At 37.6% G+C, this 13,070-nt stretch overlaps 1 protein-coding gene across 12 annotated transcripts in view; it reads right to left on the bottom strand.

Moving 5' to 3' along the window:
- KIF21A (kinesin family member 21A) overlaps positions 1 to 13,070 on the bottom strand; it is a 151,797-nt gene that overhangs the window by 77,849 nt on the left and 60,878 nt on the right. For 10 of the 12 annotated variants that reach the window (XM_050936020.1, XM_050936024.1, XM_050936027.1 and 7 more), the window contains 6 exons: positions 12,055 to 12,222; positions 9,907 to 10,022; positions 5,574 to 5,769; positions 4,043 to 4,232; positions 2,309 to 2,372; positions 262 to 465 (listed from right to left, as the gene is read on the bottom strand). In XM_050936020.1, the coding sequence (XP_050791977.1) occupies positions 262 to 465; positions 2,309 to 2,372; positions 4,043 to 4,232; positions 5,574 to 5,769; positions 9,907 to 10,022; positions 12,055 to 12,222 (938 nt within the window). Of the gene's footprint in view, positions 1 to 261; positions 466 to 2,308; positions 2,373 to 4,042; positions 4,233 to 5,573; positions 5,794 to 9,906; positions 10,023 to 12,054; positions 12,223 to 12,760; positions 12,782 to 13,070 lie in introns of those variants that run through there. The other 2 variants (XM_050936029.1, XM_050936030.1) reach the window with 2 other exon arrangements.

Raw genomic sequence — 13,070 nt, 5'->3', positions numbered from 1 at the left:
AAATTATTCCAAGTTTCAAATGATAAAAACATGCACTAGGACTGAGGCCCTGATTCTGCAAATACTTAATTTTACAGAAACGAAGTCAGTGGAAACACACATGCATAACCTTAAGTATGTGCTTAAGTGTTTGCAGTAGAAGCCGCTTACAGCCCTATCCTGTGCAAGGATCACAATACATTTTTAAGGCTCATTGGTTAAAATACACCCCTTTGCATAAAAAGGGTTTAAAACATTAAAAATATAGATTTATAAAGCTACCTCTTTTTCTTCTTCTTTTCTTTTTTTTTCAGTTTTTCTAAATCTTTCTTAGCTATATCAAGAATTTCCAAAGTCTCTTTTTCTGAAGAAAGCACAGAAGCAGAAAATGCTGAAGGGCCTCCAAAATATGATGGTCTTGTTGAAGCTCTTGACAGACTGCGTCGAAGATTTTCATTAACTGCTTCACTTTCTAAGAATTTTGCTCTAACAACGAAAGAAAACAAAATCATTAAAAAACTCACGAAGATATCATGCAGTTAGAAATACTGTGGATATATAAAGAGTATACTGGCAGTTTCACAGCACCTGAACCAAACTGTTTACAAACTTAAAAACAAATTCTAAGCCATTGTAGAACATATATAAAGTATTAAGAAAAAACACACTGACATTTCCAGAGATCATACCATTTCATACCGTGACCCTATCAGCTCACTAATGCCACGTGGGAATTGGGCTGGATCACTACTTGCAAGGTAACCTCTAAGGAACAGTGAGGTTAAGTCTAAAGAAAGTTACCAGTTAAACTCATAATAATCTTTATTTTCCTTTAAAAATACAGGGCATGTACAATAATAATTTTAGATTCTCATAGACTCATAGACTTTAAGGTCAGAAGGGACCATTATGATCATCTAGTCTGACCTCCTGCACAATGCAGGCCACAGAATCTCACCCACTCACTCCTGTAACAAACCCCTAACTTATGTCTGAGTTATTGAAGTCCTTAAATTGTGGTTTGAAGACCTCAAGCTGCAGAGAATCTTCCAGCAAGTGACCTGTGCCCCATGCTGCAGAGGAAGGCGAAAAACCTCCAGGGCCTCGGCCAATCTGCCCCGGAGGAAAATTGCTTCCCGACCCCAAATATGGCGATCAGTTAAACTCTGAGCATGTGGGCAAGACTCACCAGCCAGCACTCAGGAAAGAATTCCTGTAGTAACGCATCCCACCCCATCTAACATCCCATCACACACCACTTGGCATACTTACTTGCTGATAATCAAAGATCAATTGCCAAATTAATTGCCAAAATTAGGCTATACCATCATACCATCCTCTCCATAAACTTATCAAGCTTAGTCTTGAAGCCAGATATGTCTTTTGCCCCCACTGCTCCCCTTGGAAGGCTGGTCCAGAACTTCACTCCTCTAATGGTTAGAAACTTTCATCTAATTTCAAGTCTAAACTTTCTAGTGTCCAGTTTATATCCATTTGTTCTTGTGTCCACATTGGTACTAAGCTTAAATAATTCATCTCCCTCCCTAATATTTATCCCTCTGATATATTTACAAAGAGCAATCATATCCCCCCTCAACCTTCTTTTGGTTACGCTAAACAAGCCAAGCTCTTTCAGTCTCCTTTCATAAGATAGGTTTTCCATTCCTTGGATCATCTTCATAGCCCTTCTCTGTACCTGTTCCAGCTTGAATTCATCCTTCTTAAACATGGGAGACCAGAACTGCACACAGTATTCCAGATGAGGTCTCACCAGTGCCTTGTATAACGGTACTAACACCTCCTTATCTTTGCCAGAAATACCTCACCTGATGCATCCTAAAACTGCATTAGCTTTTTTAACAGCCATATCACATTGTCATCCTATGATCAACCAATACTTCAAGGTCCTTCTCCTCCTCTGTTACTTTCAACTGATGTGTCCCCAATTTATAACTAAAATTCTTGTTATTAATCCCTAAATGCATGACCTTGCACTTTTCACTATTAAATTCCATCCTATTACTATTACTCCAGTTTACAAGGTCATCCAGAACTTCCTGTATGATATCCCGGTCCTTCTCTGTGTTAGCAATACCTCTCAACTTTGTGTCATCACACAAGGTGTTTGTTTTTTTTAAAGTATTTTCTCAAATACCATTACTTATACAAAAAGTTACTAGGTTCTGCTAAACCATAAAGTTATTTCCAATGTTCATTTTCAGCCTCGCCAATGATATAGTGAGTAGCAATTTAGAAAGCATCTACATTCTGAAAGGTTTTTCCCGCCCATAAATGTGACTTAAAACACCACAGCATGTTGTACAAATACCTGAGATCTTCAATTTCCTTGATATAGTTATGAATCATGTTGCTGATTTCTTCATTCCCATCTCCTTTGAGAGAGACAGAGAAAGTGATGTAATATAACTTTTCACATTAAATTAGTATGGATGCAGTGGAATACGGCTATTTGGGTTTCCCACTTTAAATTTTCTCATTTGTGAAAAAATATATATTGTATATCATCCATAACCTGAGAATGCTGCAAGCAAGTGTGTTTCTTCAAAAGGAAATTAAAAGAGCTGGTGAAATGAGGAGCTTAACAGCAATGTATCGTATATCTGTAAGTAACGTGTCACACTGAACACCTACCAGTCTTGCAACTCAAATGACATTCTCTCTGAAGATGTGAGACACTGAGGTTAAAATGACAACCACTGGGATTTTGGCCTAAAATTTTCCATACAGAGGAACTTAACCGTTTCCTGTGTCCTTTAATTGTATTTATTATTTAATTTGGACAGTTAAATTTTCAGTCTTTTCTCCACTCCTGCTGATGTTGATATCAATACCAACAGACAACAGATATGCACACTGATTCCCAATAGCTTGGCAAATGTGGACTTTCCCAAGTTGCACAACCCCATTGTTGCGCACAAGGGGAAAAACAACTTCTAAACTTGCTTCCACCTCCCTCTGCTGGCTGCAATTTTATATCTGGGAAAACTGAAGCGTCACTAGGTTTTAACATGGAATTGGTCACACACACACACACACACACACACGCACGCACGCACGCACGCACCAGTCAGACAAACCATACAATACAGTGATTCATAGGACTGGGTAGGCACAAGCCTTTAAAAGATAACTGTGAGACCAACGTAGATGAGACTTTAAAGCTGTTTATACTATAAATAAAACTGGCCCCAGCTGGATCACCATTGCCCCCAGAGGTTTCACTGACACGTATATAGAGGACTTCAGAGGTGTTTTGTAGCAAGGCTAACACCTTGGTTAAGTAATGGCCTAGCTATTTTCCCCCTCCCCCAAATTCCCATAATTTTAACACTAGTACAGATGAACCAGCAGGAACCCTCATATAGAAGAGTGTCTGGTACACTGAAAAGCAAGTTTAATTAGCACAGTGGTAAAATGGGTGTGGTCACAGGAGCTTTATCTACATTAGGCCTTCCACCAGTTCTAACACTGGTTCAGCTGAACTGATGGGATTTTTAAAAAAATGATACCACAAGATCTTTGACATGCGAGTTTACAATGAGTTACCAGTCTGAAATGTAAGTTTCCTCGTTTGTGTCACAAGTTCAACATTATTGAAACTTAACTTTTTCTATTTATTTTCTATATTAGTTAATGCTGATAATATATTCATCATAGATGTAGTAATGTAGGATATGTACATAGCTCCTCAGATTGCTCTGAAGCAACATGCAAAACGAGCAGTAGATAAAGCAATTTCAATCTAGTCTACGATGTGAGGAAATCATGACAAGATCTACCCATTCCGTATCTAGGCTCCAATCTAAAGCAAAGTTTAAAGTTACTCACATACTAAAGTGGTCTGGTCAATTGGGGCCTTAAAGAACTTTTCTACCACTAAAATTTCTAAGTACTACAATGAAGACTGCTAAGAGGGGGCTTTTTCCTGCAGAAGTAGGTTTTGCAGTTTCTGCCCTAAGTAACCTGCAAGAACTGAAAAGCAAGAGTTTAGCTGCCTCGTTAATAAATGTCTTAGTTTTCAATTTTAAAAAGTACACAATACCTGCTCTTGCAAGGACCTGGTTTGCTTGATCACTCATAAGCTGTGTTATTCTGGCTCTTAGTGCATCAACAGTCTCTTGCATTGCTTTAATTCTTACACGCAGGTTATTATTCTCTGTTTGCAGCATAGCATTTTCATGAAACATGTCATTGACGCTTTCGATACCTTCTTCATCAATAATCCTTTTGCCCTAGAGAAAACATATTTATTACTAGTTAACACTGATCTGAACCCAGCATTCATTCAACTCAGAAAAGGCAGTCCACTTAAAATTCCATACATTTCTAAAGACACTTCAAGGTGGAAGCAATCATCCTTTCAAAGGTTACTGTAATATGCATATTTCTCAAAACAGTTATGAGCTGCCATTATTTTAACAAGTTCCTACAAAATTCTCTTAGTCTGTGATAAGCCACAGGAACATGCATCAGCATGGGTGAGGGAAATGAGTAATCCATCCCTTCTCTTATTAAGACAAAAACATTTTCTCATAACCATAACCAAGAAAGGAGACTGCTTGGCAAACAAATTTAATAGTAGTACATCTGCTGGAAATCATAGAATATTAGGGTTGGAAGGGACCTCAGGAGGTCATCTAGTCCAATCCCCTGCTCAAAGCAGAACCAACACCAACTAAATCATCCCAGGCTGGGCTTTGTCAAGCCAGGCCTTAAAACCTTTAAGGATGGAGATTCCACCACCTCCTTAAGTAACCCATTCCAGTGCTTCACCACCCTCCTGGTGAAATAGTGTTTCCTAATATCCAACCTAGACCTCCCCCACTGCAACTTGAAACCATTGCTTCTTGTTCTGTCACCTGCTACCACTGAGAACAGCCTAGTTCCATCCTCTCTGGAACCCCACTTCAGGTAGTTGAAGGCTGCTATCAAATCCCCCCTCAATCTTCTCTTCTGCAGACTGAATAACCCCAGTTCCCTCAAAATGATTCTATTTTGTTGCTGAAAAAATACTAAGAAGGCACAGTACAATATAAATATTCAGCATGTATAACTTACACTAGTTTTAAAAATCGGAGTCCAGAATTTACTTTGATGTTTCAAGAACTCTGTAAAACATTTAACCCATGATCTGGTTTCTTGCCAGTCAAACCAGCGCAGGAAACTCTACAACTGAGATGCAAAATTTCCAACCTATATAAATTGTTTTAACCACAATAGGTATTTAAATCTTTAACCATCACAATAATAACATTCCTAAAAAATGATACTCTTACTCATGTGCCATCCTAAATTGTTGTGTAATCTACCCCCACAGCTTAGTGGTGAATGAAGTGTTTTCTGTATAGGTTATAAGATCACACTCTGCCTTCTGATATGCAACTTCCATTGACATCAACGGTAGTCATGCATTCATATCTGAAGGTAAAATTTGGATGCCACCATGTGCTATATAAGTTAAAGGTATTATTCTGTTCTTTTATTTTGTGCAGTAGAAGTAGCTAACAGAAAAATGAGTTGTAAAATGGTAGTGAAATACTAAAATGAAAGAAAACCTAATAAAATTTACTTACTGTTTTGTACTCCATAAGTTCCATTTGAAGTCGTGCAATCTCACTGCGTAAACCGTTGATTTGTTGACTAGCCCGGTCCTGATTAACCATCACCTTGTTCTTGATGTTTCGTGCTCGATTGGCATACTTTAGTGTGTTCAAAGTTTCCATGAAGTCTCTGTCTGAAGGGCTCACACATGCTATCATAACTGTTTGGCTGTGAGTTACAGACATAGATCAACTTTATAAATCAAAACAAAAACCCTTTTAAATTACGCAAAACAGCCCATATGCCATGGCATCAAATACATCAACTAAAATAAACATTGATACAAAAACACTGACTTTAAACTAACTTTAAAAATGTTCAGAATATGACTTACACCATTAAAAGCATGGAAATTGTGAGTTAATGCTACCATATTGTCCTTAAATCATCTTACTTTAGCATATAAGATACTAGATCTGGGGCGGGCAAACTTTTTGGCCTGAGGGCCACATCTGTGTATTGAAAATTGTATGGTGGGCCATGAAGGCTCATAAAATTGGGGGTTGAGGTGCAGGAAGGCATGAGGGCTCCGGCTGGGGGTGCAAGCTCTGAGGTGGGGCTGGGGATGAGGAGTTGGGGGTGCAGGAGGGTGCTCCATCTGGGACCGAGGGGTTCAGCGGTCAGGAAGGGGGATCAGGGCTGGGGCAGGGGAGGGGCATGAAAGGGAGCCAGGGGCTCAGGTTCCAGGCAGCGCTTACCTCAAGCAGCTTCCAGAAACAGCAGCATATCCCCCCTCTGACTCCTATGAGGAGGTGTGGCCAGGAGGCTCTGCATGCTGCCCTGTGCACAGGCACCACCCCTGCAGCTCCCATTGGCTGCAGTTCACGGCCAGTGGGAGCTGCGGGGGTGGGGCTTGGAGTCGAAGCAGCGTATTGAGCCTCCTGGTTGCCCCTACGCATAGAGGTATGTACCGCTGCTTCCAGGAGCTGTGTGAAGTATGGCAAGATCCCAACTCCACTTCCCAGCGGGAGCTCGAGGGCCAGATTAAAATGTCTGGAGGGCCAGATGTGGCTCCCGGGCCGTAGTTTGCCCACCTCTGTGCTAATCAATAACTGATCTCAGATCCTACAAGTAAAATAAATGGTAATTATTTAGCATTTAGGTAGTTCTTTATAACTTAAAAGACTTTACAAAGAGAAACTCATTAATTGTCTGTCATGTCATTATTATCCCCTGTACAGCTTGGGAAAGTAAACTGGAAAAGGTAAATAGCTTGCCCAAGACCTCAATCTCAGAGCTCGGACTAGAACTTAGGAATTATTCTTTGGTTCCCTTCAGGCACTCAGGCACAAATTCAGAAAAATACTTAAGCATGGGCTTAACTTTAATGATAGTGTGAAACTGATGACTCAAGCTGCAAGTTAAGCATGCTCAATCAAGGTCTTCGACATAATACTACTACAATAATAATACTACTTCTCTCTGACACACTGAGTGGGGACTTCAGTTCTGCTTTACCATCAGACTTTCATCATGAACTATTTTAACAAAATTCAGTCTATTCCCTTCATTTTACTTTTCCCTTAAATGTAAAAATAATATGAAAATTAAGCAAGTTTTCATGTCATATATTGCCTAATGCAAACACTTTTCATATAAAATAGCATCAGTGCTGAGTATCTTTGTAAGCATAATACAGACAAAAGATTTATATTTAAATACTGCTTCAGAACTATTACAGCATCAACTTTTGGCCAGGATTATGCATAGTGAGAACAATACACATGGACACAATAGTAGCATTATGATCATCTAAGGTCCTTGGGGTGCAGTACAACATAGATGGACTTATTACTAGCAACTCTTATGATGTAATAAAAGATTGTGTGTGATATGTCCACAACATATACAATATATATTCAATGGAATGTTACAGTATCGAAAAGTTATATGAAGAATTGATTCTGCATGCAAGCAACAGCTGCTTTCCAAAGTTAAAGAACTCTGATATTTAAAACAAAATTAACAGAAGTGACTTGTCCACTTTAACAGGTGAACTACACAACAAATGAAAGTAAGTACGAACTGATTCCTATCATAATGAGAATATGGGACAGGCAAGAGGGAAAAAAAATCTATTAATTTGATTTCTGCAAGGACAGTCTGGATTTCAAAATGTGGTTAGCCATCATCTGTGAAATCTTTTGGCAGTTCCAGGTTTGGTAAAGATATCATTCAGTCGCAGCCATAATGGATTGGTGACATATCAAAACAGTGTCATGCACCTGTTAGAACCTTTATTTGGGTTATAACACAGACACTAGGGTTGTATATCTAGGTTCAAAGACAATACCCTCACCTGTGGCACCAAACACAATATCTGTTTTTAACTGGTTCTATCTAGAGACAATTATGATTATATACTAGCTTTGCTTTCTTCTTTTCTTTAGGATTCAATTCAGTATAACATCATTAAACGTATCTGTGGCATTCTGAGTCATGCAAGCTGCATGAAGGCCAAAGACGACGACAGTGCAGGAGGCAGAGAGAGCATATGCTCAGAAATCCTGAGGCTACTCCCAGGAGATGGACTACAATACTTGATGATCAGATTGGGAGAGTCAGACTCCATACGCAAGGTTAGGCAGGAGATTATTATCTCCTGCCTAACCTGGCGTAGGCAGCTGCTTTTGGAAAGCATTTTCCCCAGTGACTTGAAAGTAGTGTACATGGGTGTGTATTACAGGAGATTTAACAGTCAGCAGCTGCAGAAGCTCTTTCTCTGTGGTAGGCCCTATGTATTTTAAATTATTATGGACATTTGCATGCAAACATGTTTGTTTTTCAGGGTTCATCTGAGCCTGGATGCTTATTGCTTAATTAGCTGGTTAATTTTTATGATGACTTTGAAGATTACAAGGGCTATAATATGTTAAGTACAGAGTATTATTTCTCACTGAAGTCATAATACTCTGTTTGTATCACAGTCATCTCCACAGTAACTACCTGTGATTAATGTTAGAGGCTAAGGATTTGACTAGAGGAATATAAGCAAGAGACAATTAACTCTTTAAACCAAGCTTGGAAAACTCATGAAAATATATTAGCTCAGTCACAAAAATCTACTCAGCTTCTGTTTACAATGATGACTGATATTAACAAAAAACAATTTGTCTTTTATCAAACTATTAAATCTCACACACACACACAAACCCCAACCCCGCAGCAAATGGGCAAGCAGTAGTTTGCAAATTACTTCAAACATACAAATGCAAAGATGGGGGGAATGGAGGAGTGAGGATTATAAAGAATAGTGCCAAAAAATATTGTAGGGAGGCAAACTGGATTGCAAAATTAAAATGGCAGCTAGATAATGAAATCCTCTTGGGTTGTTTTTTTTTTTTTAAATAAAAGACTGCTGAGATAATAAAATGTTTCAGAATTCTATTCATATTGAGGAACTCACCTCCTTTGTAAAAGCAGCAAAGAATCCTGTGGCACCTTATAGACTAACAGACTTTTTGGAGCATGAGCTTTCGTGGGTGAATGCATCTGACAAAGTGGGTATTCGCCCACAAAAGCTCATGCTCCAAAATGTCTGTTAGTCTATAAGGTGCCACAGGATTCTTTGCTGCTTTTACAGATCCAGACTAACACGCCTGCCCCTCTGATACTTGTCACCTCCTTTGTGACACTAACTGTATATTGTAACACACCAAAGACTGATCAGAACATCCCGTAAAATAAGCCATGTAAAAAACGCTTCTCCTTCAAGCCAAAAATGTCTACAACTTCCAGCCACATTCTAATTAATAAGGCCATGATGCAACAATGAAATTACAACATTTAAATTACATAGTTTAAAAAGGATTGTTTTCTTAATTGGCAGCTAAGATTTCAAACAATTTAGCCATAAGCAAAGTATAACCACAATGCCACTGAAAGGGACAATGTCAACTAACTTAAATTTTTTCCCTATGTTACTAATATCACCTTGGACTATTGGAAATTAAATTAATCTACTGCAGCTTTCAATGTTTACACCGTTAGTGGTTTTTTAATTTCACTCAGAATGAAAATATAGTGGTCATTTTCACTTTTGTTCATACTATATCTTACTTTCCTGTTCTCATGCACTAACACAATACAAACAGTATTTTTATTTCCGAAAGGGTAAAGGAAAGTTTTCATTTAAATTACACATTTCTAGTCATCTTGAGTTTTGTAATAAAATACACAGCCACCGAAACACTTTAGGCCTCAGAAATAGTAAACTGATAATATTCTTTAAAATTATGCAGTCCTTTATCAAAGCCGTCAAACCAGGTTCATCACAACGTAGTATATAATAACCAATTTTCATACCTATTTCCCCCAAGAGAGTCTTGAAGTAGTCTTGTGAGTTTTGAATCTCTGTATGGTACATGAGTTGCCTTCTTACTTTTATCCCCCAGTGCACTTATTACGTTGCCAAGTGCCAGCTAAAAAGATGACAAATTTTACAACAAACTTATTGTCAATTTTAAGTAACTTTATTTAAAAAAATAGTTGTTACTGACCCAGGTATAGTAATTTTGTTATGCACTATTCTATATTTACATGCTCGCAATAATTAATTAATTAAATGACCGTAGTAATCTGCTGTCTTTATGAACAATCAGGTTATGTGGCAAGCATATGCTCTCTTAATTAATTCAAAATGAGGGTCACATGTAGCAGTATTCATCATTTTGTTTTGTAACAGCCATTTAATTTGACGATTGTTAAATTTATAAGCTATTTCTCATAGCAGGTATCTTCCTTATTATATTTAATTTTACTAAGTTTGGTTTTATATTAAAAGAAAAAACAACCAAACATCTTGCATCAGTATTATTCTGACATAAAAATGAGCACTTAACACCTTTGCAGATATGAAAGAAGGAATACCCTGAATTTTCTATTTATTGAGGTGCTAGTATAGAATTCTTTAGTTGTGATTTTTCCATTACCATAGACACTACATTGTTATGGCAAGTGTTTACATGGTATTTATAAACAATCTATTGCCTAGATCCTGCAAAAACCTATGTACACATGCAACCCCATTTCCTTCAACGGGATTGTTCATGTGTGTAAGCATTTACAGTATCAAGATCTAAAATGTAAAGGAAAATAACCACTTTCTTTGAGGTCTTTGCATCTATGGCATCTCAGCTATATTTGTTCTTCTAAATATATACCATGAGGTGGCACTCTGTGCAACTAATTCCCAATATATTCTTGTAAAATGTCTTAATTGAGCCAACAATTATAAAATCTCAGATTCAATGCTAATTTCAGTAGTGTTCCCATATGCTTGAATTTGTTTAAGTCATTTGCCACCTATGAATTACAACAAAATGCTATAAAAGTAATTCAGTGAATTAAAATTTTAATGTTTAAAATATTTTTTCTAAGTGTGGCTATGGTGACTTTAGAAAAGCAGCACCTTATCAGATTTTATGCATGTTACATTTTTGTTACTAAAGCAATCATGTAAGATTTAAAAAAAAACAGAGAAACAAAAAACTCCTGCTAGATCTGCAGTCAGTACAATTATGGGAAACTGAGTTGAACTCTTTTCTGCCTCTCACAATGTTAATAAAATTGTTAACTAAGCTCCAGTTGCAGAATCATTACCACTGGTGATACATGAGCCAGAAAGAAAAAGAAGTTATGTTCTGATCACAGGCTAAGTGTGCAGTCTGGCTGTTAGAAGGCATGTTTTCACCCGTAAAATGAACAAATTTGGAACCCAGTCCTGTAAAGAAAATTGCATAGGCAGATCCTTATACCCACAAGAGCCCTAATAAACCAACAGGGCTCTAAGCAAGTGCAAGGATCAGAGGCTTGACATGGTATCACTTAAAGACTGTCAATTTCCCCTGTCTGTCTGGGTCTTTCACACAGCAACAGGGGAGATAATTTTTTTTTGTAAATAGTAAAATTCAATTTAAAATCATCGAAATAGACAGGGATAGACATAGGACCAGAAACTACTTTAAATTTTTTGTTTTAATGAATTATATTTCAAGTTGATTGCGTCCTTTCAAAGAAATATTTTGATTTTCATAATATGACTAAGCCTAGCAACCTACTATATATTTTTTAGTATTATTTAAAATTTTATTACAGAAAACATACTTTAATTATAGCTTTTGTTTGCTGTAAGTACAGTACAATGTGACTGCCACTACCATCAATAGAGGGTACACTTTATCTAAAAATATTTTTTGCGGGGCCCAAGTTACTTTCAGAGAGAAATACTGATACTACAGTTTTCTAGTTACATAGTCTAGTGCAACCCACGAATTGTTAACAAGCATAGGAACCTAGTTAGAATTCCTATAAATTGTCATTTCTTAGCTCTCATACTGAAGTCCTTAGTTCTGAGCATCACTAAATATTTCCACTTCAGAGATTACTCAATGAAAGAGAACGAAAAGCAAGAAAAGAGGTTAACAGCCTAACAAAACAAGTCTTTAATCTTACTAGTCCACAGTTGATAGAAATGCCTTCTTTTGCTCTCTCTCCAGTAGCTCCTGTACGCTTTAATCTTTCAGATCCTGCCAGATCAACAAAATGGAACTTGGCAGTAAGGGTTTCAAACTCATTCGTCTGAGAAGATTCAGAAATTATCTTGTTATCTGTCACATTGTCCTGCAACAAAGAAAGAATTCAAAGTTTTGCAACAAGAAAAAATGTAAAACACTTTACTGCATATTAACAAGGCTCAAATAGCAATTATTTGACAAGGGACAGCGCTGTTCCCTTCTATCTCTTTTTAACAAAGCAACTACCCCAAATCCTCCTCAAGTTTAGCTGCACACATGAACATATTTTTCATAAAAACCCAACTTGAAACAAATATCAGCACCAAAATAAAGTTCCACACGAGTGTTCAGCCTAAACAGCTCCAACTGCTTCTTACTAGAGAAAAACATTGTATTAAGAAATGCAAAAAAAGCTAGATAGCCTGGCAATAAAGTTTGATCATAAACCTGGATCTTCCCAACTCACCCCAACAATTGGTTAAAAAATGTATTGGTTAATGCATTGTGTGTCACTTTCTAAAGTAACACACATTTGCTTAGTTCATCAACCTGCCAAAATAGCACAGTGAATGTTCGCTAAAGATCCACTGATTTACTACTCTATAAGCCTGATCCGCAGCTATCATTAGGGCATCATCCCAGACCTTCATTGTAGAAAATGCTTATTTTCTTCTGATCCTCTTCCCTGCTGCCACTCTTATAGCAGAACCCACATTTTAGACCGGGGATGAAGTAGGGTCAGGAGAAGGGAGAAAAAGGAAAGGAAAAATTCAACATTTCCATCAAGTTAGTAACAAATGCTACCAGCACACCCTAATCTCTTCAGACTAGCTGCATAAAGTCTGGCGGGCACCTTGTCTTTAGTGGCTTAAGCTATAGGAGGGTTTCAGTCAGTCACTCAAATCCACATCCTCATGCATGGCAGCAAAAACATTCTTTCATTACCATTAGGCC

Source organism: Gopherus flavomarginatus, chromosome 1 (genome assembly GCF_025201925.1).
Source record: "Gopherus flavomarginatus isolate rGopFla2 chromosome 1, rGopFla2.mat.asm, whole genome shotgun sequence".
Taxonomy (NCBI): Eukaryota; Metazoa; Chordata; order Testudines; family Testudinidae; genus Gopherus; species Gopherus flavomarginatus.
This window is presented reverse-complemented; position numbering and strand designations above follow the sequence as displayed.